Source organism: Microtus oregoni, unplaced genomic scaffold (assembly GCF_018167655.1).
Source record: "Microtus oregoni isolate MIOR12 unplaced genomic scaffold, Mior012 000038F_ref0000394, whole genome shotgun sequence".
In the NCBI taxonomy this organism is placed as follows: domain Eukaryota; kingdom Metazoa; phylum Chordata; class Mammalia; order Rodentia; family Cricetidae; genus Microtus; species Microtus oregoni.
Window position 1 is genome coordinate 2,137,448 of NW_024543097.1, and position 17,891 is coordinate 2,155,338.

Genomic DNA, 17,891 nt, shown 5'->3' on the forward strand with positions numbered 1-17,891 from the left:
GTCTGGATATAAATTCTATATGTATTGTGAACCGACCTTGAACTCATTATCTTTCTATCTTACACTCTGAAGTATTGGAATCACAGATTGCACCACCCTGCCTGGCCCATCACTGTACTTTCTTTCTTTCTTTCTTTCTTTTTTTTTTTTTGGAAAATGCCCACATAAGGTCTTTCCAATAATTTACTAAGATTCCCTTTACTGTCTTTACTAGTATACACTAATTAAACATCATGAGTTTCATTATGACATTTTCATGTGTGCATATATTGCATTTTGGTCACATTCACCCCCATTACACTATTTTATCTCCCTCCCACTCCTACTAACCCTCTTCCTCCCCTTCCTCTTCTTAACTAGTCTCTCCAATGCTTTCAGGGCCTTTTCTTTTTGGTGTTGTTTTTGATGATTCACTGAGTTACATTTGGGTGTTTCCAAAAGCATGAGTGAAGGGTTTCCAGGAGTTGCACTGCTGAAGAAAATGCCTATTCCTCCACCAGCATCCATTACCAATGTTCAAGTTCTCAGGGAGGAGTAGAAACTGGTGATTTCCTCCCAACTCCATCACAGGATGATAGCAAGCCACCTTTCTGCAGGTAACCACACCTACTGTGAGTTCAGAAAAGCAGTGGCTATGCCATCCCTGGCAGTTGGTGTCCCACACAAATCTTCGTCTTCCTTTAGCTTTTATATTCTCTCTGCCCCTTCTTCTGTGATATTCCTGAGCCTTGAGTGATTGAGCTGATACAGACGTTCAGTTTATGACTGAACAATAGACTATCTCTTAATTATATCATATTGACCAGTTGTGAATCTCTGCAATTTCCACAGCCTACTGAAAAAAAAAAAAACTTCTTTGGTCAAAGCTGATAGCAATAATCAATGTATATACATAGTTATTTAGAAGGCAATTTGATGGGCACATTTAGTGAAATAAGGGCAGTACTGTCCCCACTAAGACCTCTCTCAGCCTCAACCATATCTTAATTGGGTTTGCGTGATTCTCTCCTATGGAGGAAGCTTCAAACCCAGAGAGTGGTTGGTTTCCCCAACATGTGTGCCTCTGTTGGAGCAGTGGGGACATCTTGCTTGGCCTGCTGGTGGTGTGACACTGAGGGCCCACAGCTGGATAAACCTACTGATGACTATTCTCCCCCAGGGGTCTTATACCTTCTAGTACTGAGGGCTAGTTAGTAGAGAGGAAGCTTTCAGCCCAACTCTAGTTCGACTTCTCTGTGTCTTGGGACTAGAGCCCGTGGTGACTTCAGCAATAGGGTCTTACCACTACGAGTCTCTTTAACGATGAAGTAGAAACACTGTTTGCTATGAAGTCCTCTTCCTTGTTCTGTAAAGTTCATGTGCACATAAAGAGAGGAGCAAGTGGAAATTCCATCACATAAAGTGCAGTACTTACAAGACAACTACAAATGAATCAGAAAGTGCCCCCGCTGAATTTCAGTACTCTCTCTGGAGAGCATAGTCTTGACTTTCCCCTGCTTCTAGCTCTTTCTCTTTCCTGCCTCTACAGGCCCCTCAATGCCTTGCTTGGGGATCTCATCATACTTTAGCTGGGCCTTTGTTGCCTCCTGACTTTGTCCAGTTTTGCCTTTCTCCATTCCATACTGTTCTATACCAGCATATTAGACTAATGATATTGGACACACAGCAATCCATGTGCTCATGGCCTTGAAACACACCTCTGGTTCCTCACTGGCACACCAAACCTAACGCATACTCACATCAGAGTTCATTATGTGTGAACTTCACTCTGTGGGCTGACCACACCTTGGGCTTTATAGACTTAACAGGCCAATATAACAGTAAAGATAAATAATTAAAAGTGAGAAAACAGGAATGCTTCACCCCCCAAGCCCTGCCCCTGTCCTGTCCCTTAGTAATTTTAATTGTCTATTTTTAATGCCATCTGAAATGGCAAGTTATTGTTTCAACAGCATCAAGGAATTCAAAGTTAAGGTTTGTTAGTGTCTGAAGTCCAGTGAGAAGTTGGTTCTGCCACCTGCCTTTCTATTTCTTAGCCATTAATGTAGCATGGGTGCTTGGTTCAATAAGCAGGAGTTATGTGTATGGTGACCACATAGACAAAACTGTCTCAAACAGAGACTGCACAGAACACCAGCCACTAACAGTGCTCCCCTTGGTCCACGACTGCAAATAATTTCCTCTTGGCAGTTCATCACAGGTGAATATGGCTGTTACATTTGCTATGACTGATGCCTGGAGGGGAGAGAAAAGGATGTGTGTGCACTTACATCAGAACCTAACTCCATGGAAGCAGGACAGGCAAACTTGGGGGAGCTCTTACACTGAGAATGCTTTCTGGGGACAGAGCAACAGCTGCTGGCACTCCCAACCACAATAGAGCGCCGTTTCACTGTTTGGTGGCCCTTTTGTAAGGTTGATAGTCCAAGAAGGCTTAGAGTCGAAGGGGGAAAGAGGGAAGACAAAGATTTAAAGCAGAGCAGGGCAGTGATGGTGCACCCCTAGGAGAGTGATTTTAGCACTCCGGGGGCAGAGGCAGGCGGATCTCTGTGAGTCTGAGGCCAGCCTGCTCTACAGAACCAGTTCCAGGACAGCCAGGACTGTTCCAGAGAGAAATCCTGTCTTGAAAAACAAAACAAAACAACAAACAAGCAAAGAGATTTGAAGTTAGAAACTAGGGCATGCAGGCATCTAGATTATAGAATATATAGGTCGACACTAGAATTGTCTCAAGCTGTCTGCTTTATATAAACCTGAGATCTTAATTTTAAACACAGGAAGGAGGGAGTGAGTAGCTGGTGGCATTAGAAGCTGGTCTGGGTATCGTACCTTTCCCAAGTCACTCTCCATCGGTGAGTATCTTTATGCTGGGGACAGCACCTTTCTCTTCGGTATTTCACGGATGAGAGCAGAGAATTTTCAAGAACAATGAAAAAGACTCGGGAAGCTGGGCATGATGGCACATGCCTTTAATCCTCAGCACTGTGGCAGGGGGAGTGTTGTGAAAAGGCAGGCAGAGCTCTATGAGTTTGAGGACAGCTTGGTCTACATAGTGAGTTCCGGGATATCCAGGGCTATGTAGAAAGACCCCGTCTCAAATTATCACCACCCTCAAAAAAAAAAAAAAAAAAGAAAGAAAGAATGAAAAAAGAAAGAAAAGAAAAGAAGAAGAAAAGCCAAGTGACTCTGTTTTTTTCCAGTTTAGGTGTTTAAGAATAATTTTTTCAGGTGTGATTTTCTGCCTTCCACGCAAAAAGTGAAAAAGTCAACAGGCAGCAGCTTTTGCACATCTAGCTCTTATTTGATAAGTTGCTATTGGTGAACAGAGAATTAAATTTATCTCAGGAAGTGGAGTCCAATGGTTAAACTGGTGCTGGAAGGTTAAAGGTTAAAGAACTTGGGGTTTAGGAACGATTAAAACCAAAGATGACTATCCTTGGATTTTATCTTGCCAAATATATATTCCTACAAAAGCTGATCATATGCCCCAGTTTTTCAGAACAGTTCAGCTTTGACCAGAATTATTAATGATTATTAATAGGAAATTCCTTAACTCCCCAAAGTGACCCCGTTTATGGCGGATTATATATTTACTGTGTTTATTCAATACTTAGGTATTGAACATGAGGTCCTGAAGCCATGGGATGAAAGGACACCCCCAAATGTGTACATGGATAAGTAGCAGGAAGAGGGGCTTGAGGAAGCGACACGCCCAGACGTGTCTGCTGATGCGCACAAGCCCCTAAAGTTACCTAATAGTTTTTGTTTTTTTCTGATATTGGGAATGGAATCCATGGCCTTACATGTTAGACAAATTCTCTACACTGAGCTGCATCCACAAAACCAGGGGTTGCCTAGTGTTAAATTTCTATAATGGTGCTTTTCTAAAATAAACTTACACCTCTATAACAAAAACAGTTGGGTGTGTCAAAGCCGTAAGTGAGAGATAGGTCAGGGGTCAGTGGAGAATGAGTTCTCCATCTGGGTCAGTGTGGCCTGGAGGGAATGCAGTGCTCACTGGAAGGGAGTGATGACATGCCCTGTGTGAGGCACTGGGCTCCTGGGAAAGGCACAAAGCTCATTCCTTCCTCGGAGACATTGCTTGCATCTGTGTGGGGAGAAGGGGATGTATGAAGTTTCTACTCTGGGCAAGATGACATTTGAGCCAATTCACTAGCTCTCAAAGATGGGATAATTTGATGAATTTTGACCTGAACTCATCAGATTTATTTATGAACTTTAGAAGAAATAACCCTATAATCTCATTTAATAACTATAGGCTATTTTCAATGATTTTTTTTTAACTCAGTAAACTCTTTCCAGGATTCATAAGAAAACCCAGGTTTTAACCAGGTGGTGGTGGCACATACCTTTAATCTCAGCACTTGAGAGGCAGAGGCAAAGGTATGTCTGTGAGTTTGAGGCCAGCTTGGTCTACAAAGCATGTTACATGACAGCCAGAGCTGTTATACATAGAAACTCCACCTTGAAAACCAACAACCAACCAACCAACTAACCAACCAACCAACCAACCAACCAACCAAAGAAACAACAGACCAACAAACAATGCCCCCCCCCCAAAAAAAAACCCACCAGATTTTTTTAGTACTGGTAAGAATTGGGCTTATCTTTAAATTTCTTTGTTACATTACTTTTATTTTATTTATTTTTTGTATGTATGGATTTTTGCCCACATGTATGTCAGTGCACTGTGTATGTGTGGTACTGGTAGAGGACAGAAGAGGGCATCAAATCCTCCAGAACTGGAGTATCAGACTCCTGTGAGCCTTTATGAAGGCACTGGGATTCAAACTTGGGTCCTCTGGAACAACAAATGCTTTTAACCACTGAGACATCTCTCCTTTATCACATTTTTATTTATTTATTTGTATGTATGGAGAGTGTGTGAGTCAAAGAACAACTCTTGGGAAAATTGACTACTCTCCTTCTGTTGAATGGGTCTTGGGGATCAAAGCCAGGACACCAGACTTGGGAGCAGGCATCTTTACCTGCTAACCCATGTCACCAGCCCAGTATGACTTTTCTTGATAATTTAAAGTTTTCTTCAATCCTGCACATTTAGTCATTAGAGAATGTAGTTATACAAGAGCATTATTCTTGAGTTCTCAGTATTCCTCATTGTCCGCTATGTTCAGCTAGTCCGGATTTATCCCATGCCTTTTCAGACCTAGGCCAGCTGGCCTTGGTGAGTTCCCGATAGAACATCCCCATTGTCTCAGTGTGTGGGTGCACCCCTCGTGGTCCTGAGTTCCTTGCTCGTGCTCCGTCTCCTTCTGCTCCTGATTTGGACCTTGAGATTTCTGTCCAGTGCTCCAGTGTGGGTCTCTGTCTCTGTCTCCTTTCATCACCTGATGAAGGTTAATATTCATGAGGATGCCTATGTGTTTGTCTTTGGATCCTACTGCACGTACTGGCTTTGGGGGAGCTTAGGCAGTTTGGATGCTCACCTTACGAGACCTGGATAGAGGTGGGCAGTCCTTGGGCTTCCCACAAGTCAGGGAACCCTGATTGCTCTTCGAACAGATGAGGGAGGGGGACTTGATCGGGGGAGGGGGAGGGAAATGGGAAGCGGTTGCGGGGAGGAGGCAGAAATCCTTAATAAATAAATAAATTAAAAATAAAATAAAATAAAAAAAACAAGAGCATTACTCTGCCTTATATAGGAGATGCTTCACATCTTGAAAGATTATCATGTTTAGTTTGGTGCCGTTTTTGCTCAGGAATGCTTAAGAGATTGAAAGGAAGGCAGGACTCTTCTTGTGGTGTCAGAATCACAAGCTACATATTTTATTCAGTTCTAAAGAAGAAAAGCAGAGAATGAAAGGGCCTCAGTAGAAATCCATGACTCGTCTAAAAGAACCGACTTTGGCATTTGGAGCCCCCCAGTCAAGATATCTCCTGTACTCCCCGGGCCTCAGCAGGTACTGCCGTCCCCTGTAGCTAGGCATTTCGTAGAGGACCCAGCAGCCTTCAGTTACACTGAGGGAGTGGATTTCGCTGAGGTGGAAGCGATCTTGAAGAGAGAGGCAGTCATCTGTGATCTCTGACATTTGTCCTCTGAAGTCATCTCTCTCGTAGATCCTCATTCGGTGAGTGCCAGAGTGCTGGGGACAGCAGACAGAGAAGAAAAGCAAATGAACACAGGGAGAAGCTAAGTTTCCAGCTTTAGCATCACCCACTTCCCCCAACATGAACATCTCGAGCCCAAGTTTGTATTCTGAAGAAGCATACTGCAGAGTTCAGAAGTCTCTACCCCTGAAGCCCATCACTGAAGAATCTAGGGCTTCAGTGGCCAACCAAGAAACAAAGCTCAGGCTTCTCCATGCCTGTCTACCAGTCCGTCATCCCTGGCAATTAAAAGTTGCTTAAAATAAAACTTACCACAATTAACTAAAAATGGCTTAAAATAAAACATCACATTATCTCAGGTCTTGTTGAAGAGCCAGCCCTTGGCAAGGGAGGAAACTGGGTATTGCTGGAAAGGTGGCATTTTGATATAACTCTCTTATTGAAAAGATACTAATTTTCAGCTATTTTCTGCAAAACATGTGTGCTGATGTTCGCGTATCTATAGAGCAGGAGAGCAATCTCCAGTGACACCTTATAAGGCACAGTCTTTCCCTTGTTTCTCTTCCCAAGCCACAGTTTCAGTCCAGAGTGCATTCAGCTCCTCAGCCTCCTTTGCAAACTGCTCCTTTCCGTCTTGGTGAAGTTGCATTTCCATGGCACTGTGTGTCGCATCTCCCACACTCCACCCGCCGAGGAATGCTGTGTTCATTCTCCAGAAAGCATGAATCTTGGGTGTTAGTGTTAAACTTGGCTTTTTTTTGCTGGTGTATTCTCAAAGATAGCTAGTAGATAGGGCTCACTCCATACGAATCAAAACCAGAAGACGGAAAAAATAATCAAGAAGACATACAAGGCCAAGCAAGCTAAGACATTTTAGATGAGACTGGAGGCATTCAGGGTGGCATGGTCCTAGACAAAGGGGTAGCCCAGGCTGGCCTTGAACTCTTGCACTACCTCTTCAGCATATCCTACCATCCAATGTGCGTTGCATTTATAGACTAAGTAGCACTGAATTCTGTCTTGAAGTGGTTGGAATGAACTAGGGACTTATATGGAGGGGGCTATGTTCTGAACAAGTAGTAAATGCATTGTCTTCGATGTCCTATTTTTCTCCATTCCTCTCTGAAGTATTGAATTCTCAGTGGCGAACGCAATGTGAAAATGGGGATGAGACCCACTGAGACAGTTTGCCTGAGCTAAAGGGAGCTCACCAACTCCAACTGGACTGGGAGCGAATGAGCATGGGATCAAACTAGACTCTCTGAGTGTGGTTGACAGCTGGGGCAGACTGAGGGGCCACTGATAGTGACACTGGGATTTGTCTCTACTGTATATACTGGCTTCTTGGGATCCTATTCTCTTTGAATGTAAACCTTGCCCAACCTAGATGTAGTAGGGAGGGCCTTGGACTTTCCACAGGGCGGGGTGCGTTGCCCTCTCTTAGGATTGGAGGAGGTGGGGAGGGTGTGTGGAGGGAGTGGGAATTTGGATTGGTAATTTTTTAAAGTAATAAAAAAATCAAAATCAAAGAAAGAAAGAAAGAAAGAAAGAAAAGAAAAGAAAAGAAAGAAAGAAAGAAATGGGAATGAGAGGTTTTTTTTTTTTTTTTTTTTTTTTTAAACTCACCACCAAGTTCCTGAGATTCCTCTCTCAGGTACCCTATTGGACACACACACCAGTTGTCACATCCACCCTGTTCTCTAGTTGGAATGGCGGTTTAAGATGACCTTTTATAAGATAATTTGTGTTTCCAGACACCCATCATGAAGACTGAGCCACACTCACATGGGGGATGAGGCGGCAGGAGCGGACAGAGTCGCTGAGGCCCATCCACTGCTGGTAGTCAGGGTAGTCCCCGCGCCTCAGGAAGTACTGGTGGCCCTGGTAGTTGGGGCGCTCATAGAGCATCCAGCAGCCACTGTCCACCCGGATGGAGTTGCAGCGGCTGAAGTAGGGCTGCAGGTTGGGGCAGTCGGTGCTGCATTCATAGCAGCGGCCCTGGAAGCCGCGGTCCTCGTAGAAGGTGATCTGTAAAGGCAGAAAGGGACCAGACAAGTTTTCTCCCAGCCAAGGATGCTTAGAGAGGGCAAAGGTCAGGGTCCCAGAACTTACCTTTCCCATCTCGCGGAGAGTAGGTAAGAGATGCCCGGTGTGCTGTGAAGCTCCAGGGAACTGCCCCTGGTATATATAGCTGTCCCGAGTGCTGCCTCCACAGGAAATCACACAAAAGGGCCCATTCCGGTGAGTAAGGGGATTTGCAAGCTCCGAGAGCTCCCTCCCTCCCACTGCTTGCTGGGGTTGGTATGTTCATTCTTTCTGGTAGGTTCGGGTAGCTCTAATTCACTAAAGCTGTTGTGTTGTCGCCACCAACCAGAAAAGTCTTTGCTCGTTTTTTAAAAAAGACTGAGTGAAACTGTAATTCTCTGCCTAAACAACTTCTCAGAGCAAATTGGTTTTAGCAATGTTCCTGCCTCAGATTCCTTCTGTTTGCCTTAAACGAAGAAGAAGAAGAAGAAGAAGAAGAAGAAGAAGAAGAAGAAGAAGAAGAAGACGACTTTAAGCAATCAGGAATCTTGAGTAAGAGAGATCTAAGAGATAGAATCTGAGGAAGCACTCTGAAAAGCAGAAAGCTTAGTTAAAGTCAAGACCCCGTGATTATTACTGTTAGCTGGGGGACTGCCTTGACTAGAATTGTTAACTGCAGCTTGGGTTCTCTCCTCTCTACCCTTGTCTCCAGAACACAGGCTTGATGCACGCTAGGTCCTCGCTGTGGCTCTGACTGGAAGGAAAGCAGGTACTCTGTGCATTTCTCAGTCTTCCTTCTGCTGATGGCTACCTAGAATCTGCTCCTCCTTCCAATGCTCAGACTTTTCACAACCAAAGCCTCTGTTCCTTTGATGAGGGGATCTCATCAGAGTAGCAGAGTCAGGTAGAAACGTTCCCAGCACCCTCCACCACCTTTCTCAGATTGGGGACTGAATACCATGCACATCATCCATATATTATGGGAACCCCGGGGTCCCCTAGTCAACTTCAAAATGATGTCCTGTCAGGGCAATTTTCAGATACTTACTGTATTGCCCTTTTTTAAAATATTATTTTTTCACAAATGAGTACTGACATTTTTCCCACTGCATGACATTAAGATTTTGCAAAACTATAAAACAATGCATCTTTCATTGTCTTTGTTTGGGGAAACATGATGATTATTCATAGACATATACTGTTTACTTAGCACATAAAACATTTACTGTTCAAGTCCCTTCAAGGGCAACAAAAATCTGAACTATGTGTGGGTTCCAAGGATGGCTGGAAATGATCCAGGTTACCATCAAGTGGCCGATGGACTTCCTCAAAGGCCTATCGTTGTTCTGTCTTTCAGACTGGATGTTGTAATTACGGCTGAATTAATGTTGCTCAGGAGCAGTTAGGCACAGCCTTTCCATAAGCTACTGTGGACATAATATTTGTGAGCTCATTGTTCCAATCAATCCTAGATGGTTTAGGGATTTTTGTCATTGGTATTGGTATGTAATAGGATTATCTGTGAACAGAAGTTCTGTTCTGCCTGGTCCCACAGCTGTTCAGACTCAAAGAAACACACAGAGGCTTATATTAATTACAAACTGTTTGGCCTGTTGCTCAGGCTTATTACTAATTAGCTCTGACATCTTAAATTCACCCATAATTCCTGTCTATGTTTAGCCATGTGCCTTGGTACTTTTTCTCAGTAAGGCGTTCTCATCTTGCTTCCTCTGCATCTGGCTGGTGACAGCATCTCTGCCTTTCTTCTTCCTCACCCACCCATACTTCCTGCCTGCCTATGGGCCAATTAGCATTTTATTAAACCAATACAAGTGACAAATCTTTACAGTGTACAAGAGCAGTCTCTCAGGCATTCTTCATACTGTGCAGCCATATCTTCATGCACATACCTCTGTCCTAGCCCCTCTTACACTAACCTCTCCCTGTTTGACCCTGAATGAACTAGCAAGTGACTCACTTCTGTTCAATGACTCCATGAATGCCCTGATCTCAGGCTACTTTTCTTCACATACAAAGTGTGCTTGTTGTAAGAAAAATTAAAATGTTTTAGTAGTTATTTATTTTATTATTTTATGAGTGCTTCGCTACAGCTATGTATGCATCCTGGTGCCCACAGAGGTCAGAAGAGAGCTTTGGATCCTTTGGGACAGCAGTTACAGATGACTACGGGCTACGAAGTCAGTGCTGGGAATCAAACATGATTTTTTACTTGAACCCATACATAAAGCCAAGTTATTTGTGAACTGAATCCACCTATCCCTTTTCCTCCAGTCACCCGACCGTGGGGTCTCCTGCATGCTGTTAGAATTGTGAGATAATACAGTGGCAGTGACTCCAGCCAATCCTGCAGGGAACTCTAGATCTATCATGAACTGAGCAAGGCAAGGGGACATTGTGCCCCTTCATTGCTCAGTATATTAATGTAAGCTGACACCATGGAGGGGTATGATGTTGGATCGCTTAGCCTTAGCAGCTTTCTTTGGCTGAAGGAAGTCCTGGAGGCACCTTCAGCTTTGGTCCTGAGTGATGGTCTGGACAGTGTACCACAGTGCTCACTCCAAGAAGAAACTAATGACTTATCTTGATCCCACTAGCTAAGGTGACCACAGGTAACACAGTGATGTCTAGCTTCCAGGCTTCAAGGCATGTAAAGTCTATTTCATACTGTTGTATTATGGTTGTAATATTTATACTATGGAGCTCACCTCTCTTTTCTCCTGAGCCCTCTTTTAAATAAAGAGAATGGTAACACTAACTAAGGTGATCATATTTAAGCTTCTTAATGAAAGGATATTATTATTATTATTACTATTATTATTGTTATTATTATTGAAGAAAAATTGCTCATGCTGGACTCTCTTTTGGTGGGGTGTGGGGAGGGAAAAAGAGTTTATTCTGGTCATACTTCCTTATTGCTGTTCAGCACCAAAGGAAATTGGAGCATGAACTCAAACAGGGCAGGAACCTGGAGGCAGGAGCTGGTGCAGAGGCCATGGAGGAGTGCTATTTACTGGCTTGCTTCCCATGACTTGCTCAATCTGCTTTCTTACAGAACCCAGGACCAGCAGTTATGGGATGGCTTCACCCACAATGGGCAAGACCAGATCTCCCACTCTTAGGACCTCAGGTGTTGATGGACAGGCATCTCTTCCCCACTCATCCCGCCACATGACAGATGAGTAATAGAGACAGTTCTCCCATGCTCCCAACTTCGGGTCTGGCTCACCCATACCTCTGCCAATGGGGTTGGCTCTATTGTGTTGCCCACGAGAGGTGCAGGTTCTGCTTTCCGAAGTGTTGCATCATCTGGTCAGAGGACAACTTTAGGAAGTCAGTCCTCTCCTCCCATCACAAGGGTCCCTGAGATCAAGCTCATATTTTTAGGCTTGCACTTGTATACACACACACGCGCGCGCGCGCACACACACACACACACAGACACACACACACACTTACACAAAAATAATAAATAAATATGGTATAAAATTTCAAAAAGAAAAATAAATCAAGACCAAGGAACAGAAGTTTAAAATGTGATCAGCTCTACTAGAACCCAAGCCTTAAACACATCTCCACATCAGCTGTAACCCCTTGTGATGGATTGGATTCGGCACTTGCCTTCTAATAACAGGCACTGTTTCCTTTCGATCATGGGGATCTGTTTTCTCCCCTGCAGATAGGCATCTAATAGTCCAAGACTTTTGTGGTCTGCGGGTAAGGAGATGATGTCCTTGAGAGGAGATGACCCTGAATGAAGAAGTAGTCTTCACAGAGCTCCAACATGGATGAAGCTATCTGGTACAGCTTCATTCCCTGGAACTGGACAGCTGTGACGAAGATTAGAATGGAAGAAAGAAGTACACTCCCTTGTTTCTATGGAATTAGAGGCTCTCTAATAATTTGTAAAGAAACAAAAGTCATATTTGTTTAGTGCCTAGAGCACACAAATCAAAGAGCTTGGAATAGGCACATGGATGCTCATTATAATGAAAGAAGTAAGATTTCCTGTAAATAATCCTGGGTTTTCCTCATGGTCTATAAAAAGTGGCTGTTGACTGTCCACTTCATAGGTGATTGAAGGTTTGGTTTCCTGGCAGGGGTTTGGGAATCTAATATCCTGTGAGCCCCAAGAAACCAGGCCACTCCTAAGTTCCCAGGTGCAGGGTGTCTCCAGATAAAACCCCGGTCACAGCTGTCAGCTCCTGATCCAAGCCACTTGTGTGGGGACTCACACCAGCCTAATAAAATAGGAAGTTGATAGTAGGTCTTAATAAGCAGAAAGTTCATACCCTAGTTCTCTGTGGCTTATGGACATATTAATTGTGACATGTTCTCCACAGCCTCATATGGTGCTGTGTTTATTAGGCTGTGGAACCTCTAGGAACTGGGACTTAATTGAAGGAAATATGCTAGTAGGGGATGTATCTCCATCTCTTTCCAGTCCCACTCTGCCTCCTGGTGGGCTGCCATATGAGAATCAGCAGTCATGGCTTGCTCTCTCTGGTCAGCAAGCCTTCCTTACCATGATAGATTATAATCTTCTATTATAACTGTGAGCCAAAATGCACACTTCCTTCCTTGAGTCATCTCTATCAGGTAATTTGTCACACATGAAAAAGTATGGGATGGTTATATTTCTGCCTCTTGCCAGTTCCAAAGCTTATACCACGTGTTACTGTAGAATTTGCTCCAACATCTTGCCCAAACAGTGGGTGTTGTCTGAGTTTCTGTCCTGCCTGGTTTCTGTCCTCCCACCAGGCCCCACAGCCGTTTAGCCCCAAAGAAATCACACAGTGGTCTGTCTATATTAATGATAAACGGACTGGCCCATTAGCTCTGGCTTTGTATTAACTCTTATAACATATATTACCCCATTATTCCTATCTATGTTAGCCACATGGCTTGGTACTTTTTTCTGTGGGGCAGGTCACATCTTCCTTCATCTGTGTCTGGGCAGGAGTTAAGAGGAGTGGGCTTCCTCCTTACTAGAATTCTCCTGTTCTCATTGACCCACCTCTACTTCCTGTCTGGTTGTCCCACCTATACTTCCTGCCTGATACTAGCCAATCAGTGTTTGTTTAAAACATAATTGACAGAATATAGACAATTGTCCCATACCAAGTGTCATTCCCAAAGGATCCCTGAAGCAAACTGTATTATGACATGTTGAAGATCAAATAAGATGCCTAGAAATAAAATGTTGATTCAGTGACGGAAGTTGGCCTCTTTCGATAAATGAGTGATAGCAATGTCTGGGCCTTGAATCAGTGGCCTATGCTCACAATTTCTAAAGTTGGAGCATCAAAGACTGTTGGCATACAAAAGAGTTCCACAATAGCCTGAAATGGAGTATCTGGGGATAAACTCACAGTAAGGGTAGCAATCCACAGTCCTCTGCATGCACTGGGAACTAGAACCGAATCCAGCAGCCAAGAGGCCCCGTGCAAGCTTTTTGTCTGCATTTATAGTACATGAGACCTTGCCCAAAGTGGGCCGGTTTCTCAAAGGCTATTGGCTGAGGGAGTTCCCACAGAAAATACCTGGACACAAGTGATGTTCTGGAGTTTAGATAACATTGACTTGGAAGATCCAACACTTGCAAACAGCACCCCAGAACAGCCTGCCCCTGTTCCACTCTTCGGTTTCACAGTACTTTCTTTACAACTTTTCAGCACAGCGGAACTTCTGAACAGTTGCTTTCTGTGGACAGCGTGTTAGGGGAGCCATGGTGGCACATAACTACACATGTTTTGCAGTTTCTGGTAATGCTTCCTTAATCCCTGAAAAATCACTTAACCTCCAAATCCTCAATTTCCCCCATTTTTAAGGTAAGAATAACAATGAAAATCAAAGATACAATTAATTTAAAATAACATTAAAAAACAATACCACTGGCAAAAGTTATATCATTTTGAAGGAAAGATTGAAAGAAAAATTAGTCATAATGTTTGCTAGACGTGGCAAGGCTGACTTTATTTAGAACAAGATATAAATGTAGGTAAAGGAATAACTATGTGGGGGTTTTGTAATGAACAAAATAGTTTGACTTGAGTGCCAATATCAAAATGAAATGGGCAAGTGGATGTTTATAATCAATGATGGGGCCTGGTGTCAGTAAATGGAAAATAACTAAAGGGGAATATCAAAGTTAAAGAGTTTCCAGATAAACTGATTGGTAAGGTAAATAAGGAAGGTAGACCAAGGTAGTCATGGGTGGCAGAGAGTCAGTAAACTGATTGGATAGAATTGTTGCTCAAATCTGATTGAACAAGAGCATAGAGGTCAAAGTCAAGCTGAGCGATCAGAAGAACCCAGCTCAAGTTTCTACCAGAGGGACAGGCTGTCAACATCTTAATCCTTGTCAAGGATAATATTATTAACATCTTTGATATACAGTATTTCTAGGTTTTGGTATCATAGTGCCTACACATTTGCTTATGTTATAGAAAGTGGAACTGGAAATTGAACTCAAGTCTGTTTGCCCTCAAAACTTAAGTTAACAGCCTTTCCTTATGCCAATTTCTTGCTTTAGATGCCATCTTTTCAGGTGTGCAGACAACACACTTCTCTAAATTATACACTTCCCATAGTTGATCCAAGGTCTAACTTCAAAAACAAATCCACTCTGCCAGCCTTCGGGATCTTTGGCCATAAAAGGGGCACTGATGTGTTCTGGCAGGTTGATAACCTATTTCTTCATCCTTTTTATAATATCTCAGTATCTACCCAACCATAAAAGGCTCTCTAAGTATTGGTTCATCTCTCTCTCTTTCTCTCTCTCTCTCTGCTCTTCTCCCCTTCTCCCTTTCTCCTCCATAACCCACTAAATAAATATCCAACCTCACTCTGCATGACATGCCTGTCCATCTGTCTCTTGCCTGCCATCACTTGGCTCCCTGCCAGGGACCAGCTGCCTTTGGAGACCTTCGGCATGGTCTCATGGACCACTACAGCAGCCAGGAATCCTGCAACATTTTACTTTTAGCATTACACATGTGACACATGGGTAATAGGTGATGCTTAAAATGGCATAGAGATCCGCATAAGGCAGCACATGACTGTAGCTCCAGCTACCTGAGAGCTTGAGGCAGGAAGATTGTGATTTTGAGACAAATTGGGAAAAATCAAAGAGGCTATTCACATTCACTCGAAGTAGAGAAGTGTTCTGGAAAACAACTCATCCTCTCTGTTCCTTTTCTCCTGTAACATCCCTGGTGACAGCGCATGACTGTATAAGCATAAGGACAGCACACTGGAGAACTGATGGCCCCTATTTATTCACCTCTACTATCTGCTGGCACCAACAGGCAAAGTTCCATTTACTTCTCATGAGAGCATGAAATTGCAGAATTGAAGCTAGGGAGGTGACAGACAAGCTCATACAGCCAGAAACCAAGTTCATGGGCTCCAGACTCTGTACCATGACATACTACACCTAGAAACCCAGTAGAGCCATAACATGTCTGAGCCTGAAAGAAACAAGGGACTCACCTCAATTTTTGGAAAAGGAAAATTGTGTTGTGCTTAACTTTATCAGCTAAAATGCAGTTTTTTGCACTGTCCAGTTCACCTAGACTAAGATGAGATTTCAAGTTAATAAATTGTTTTTTGTGAGATATGACACATACTTCTCCGTCACCTAGAACAGTAGGATAACCCAGTGAATTAGCTGAGCTCCAGGAAACCACAGATTTTCTGCCCATTCTACCTTGGTAAGAGTCATAGTTTTTTAAGAAACTATGCATTTTCTGTTTCTAATTTTCCCCACGTGTGTTCCTTCAGTAGCAAAGAATTTGGGGAGGGGAGGGATGTTTCGAGACAGGATTTCTCTGTAGCATTGGATCCTGTCCTGGAACTCACTCTGTAGACCAGGCTGGCATCAAACTCACAGAGATCCTCCTGCCTCTACCTCCCCAGGGCTGGGATTAAAGTGCGTGCCACCACTGCACAGCAAGAATATTCTTCATAAAGAAACTTGGTGAATTCGATGGTGGCGAGTATTTTGTAAGACAGCTTTTCATGTACACAACTCAGTGTTTTTCATGTAGTTACAGATATATACCTCATCACAGTGAGAAGCTGTATGCTAGCAACCACACCCTTATTTAAGCATCCCCTCAGCCCTAAGCAACCACTAATGTACTTGCTGTTACTATAGTTTTGTCTATCCTGGGTATTTCATATAAGTGGATGCACTTGTGTGTGGTCTGTGTAATCTGTAGTCTGTGTGATTGATGTCTTTAACTTTTAATATGGTCACAGCACATATCAGTGCTTCATTCCTTTTTATGGCCAGATATCACCTGTTATATTAACAGATTATACTGTGTTTATCCAGCAGTCCATGGACATTTGGACACTGAGCTATGTCCACATTTAGTCATCATAAAGAGTATTGCTATGGGGCTGGAGAGACGGCTCAGTGGTTAAGAGCGCTGGCTGCTCTTCCAGAGGTCCTGAGTTCAATTCCCAGCAACCACATGGTGGCTCACAATCATCTATAATGAGATTTGGCGCCCTCTTCTGGCCTGCAGGCATACATGCAGGCAGAATACTGTATACATAATAAATAAATCCCTAAAAAACCGAGAGTATTGTTATGAAATTCATGTATGTTTCTGATTGGATATTTATTTTTATTTCCTTTGATTATTTATCAATGATGGGGACTGCTAGATCATAAGATGACTCTGATTCTGAGAAACGGCCAAGTCATTTCCTACAGAAAGAGGTATCCTTTAACATTCCCATCAAAAACTTAAGAGAGTTCTATTTTTTCCTTACCCTCACCAACACAGGTTATTTTCTGTTTAGTGAGATTTAATTAAAATTAAATTTTAATAGCTTTATTTAAAATAGTATCGTATCCATCAGAATAAATATTTAGTGGCATCTTGCCTTGGGTTTAATTTTTTTTTTTTTGATTTTTTCGAGACAGGGTTTCTCCGTAGTTTTTCTGTTTTTTTGTTTTTTTTTTTTTGGTTCCTGTCATGGAACTAGCTCTTGTAGACTAGGCTGGCCTCGAACTCACAGAGATTTGCCTGCCTCTGCCTCCCGAGTACTGGGATTAAAGGCGTGTGCCACCACCGCCTGGCGGGTTTAATTTCTCTAATCTCTAAAGGTATTGAGATTTTTTTTCCATTTGTTTGCCGGTAATTTATATGTCTTTGTGAAAAAACATGTATTTCTATTTTTTCCCTTCTTAATTGGATCCTTTTTGTTGTTGTTTTTGTTGTTACTATTGTTTAGTTGGAAAGGTCTTTATATATTCTAGATTCTAAGGCCTTAACAAATCAATGATTTTTAAACATTTCTTTCCATTCTGTAAGCTGTCATTTTATTTTATTAAGCTTTTTTGAGTCAGCCTACTCTGTAGAGAGAGTTTTAGGACATCCAGGGTTAAACAGAGAAGCCCTGTCTCAAAAACAAAGACAAGAGAAAACAAAAAGTTGAGTTTTCCAATTTTGGGGAGTACAGGTTTTCAAAATATGACCTGATGATCCTCTGTATTTCCTCCGTGTCTGCTGTTGTGTCCCCCTTTTCATTTCTGAGTTTGTTAATTTGGATATTCTCTCTCTGCCTTCTGGTTAGTTTTGATAAGGGTTTGTCTATTTTGTTGGTTTTCTTGAAGAACAAGCTTTTTGTCTCATTGATTCTTTGTATTGTTTTCTTTTTTTCTATTTTGTTGATTCCAGCTCTCAATTTGGTTATTTCCTGCCATTTAGTTCTCTTAGGTGAGTTTGTTTCTTTTTTGT

The 17,891-nt window shown here is 42.7% G+C and overlaps 1 protein-coding gene across 2 annotated transcripts; it reads right to left on the reverse strand.

Moving 5' to 3' along the window:
• Positions 1-5,849: 5,849 nt before the first annotated feature.
• Positions 5,850-8,211, reverse strand: LOC121433460 (gamma-crystallin B). 2 transcript variants are annotated; one of them, XM_041631887.1, is made up of 3 exons: positions 8,203-8,211; positions 7,876-8,118; positions 5,850-6,125 (listed from the first exon to the last, which is right to left on the reverse strand). In XM_041631887.1, the coding sequence occupies exons 1-3, from the start codon at positions 8,209-8,211 to the stop codon at positions 5,850-5,852; spliced, it is 528 nt and encodes a 175-aa protein (XP_041487821.1). The 2 variants fall into 2 exon arrangements, with proteins under 2 accessions (XP_041487821.1, XP_041487820.1); XM_041631886.1 differs by having other exon boundaries at positions 7,870-8,118.
• Positions 8,212-17,891: the final 9,680 nt, after the last annotated feature.

Excerpts from the sequence above, each read along its gene's own strand:
- LOC121433460 (XM_041631886.1), bottom strand. Across the intron at positions 6,126-7,869 it reads GCCTCATCCCCCATGTGAGT|CACTCTGGCACTCACCGAAT; the intron begins GTGGCTCAGTCT and ends TGCTGTCCCCAG.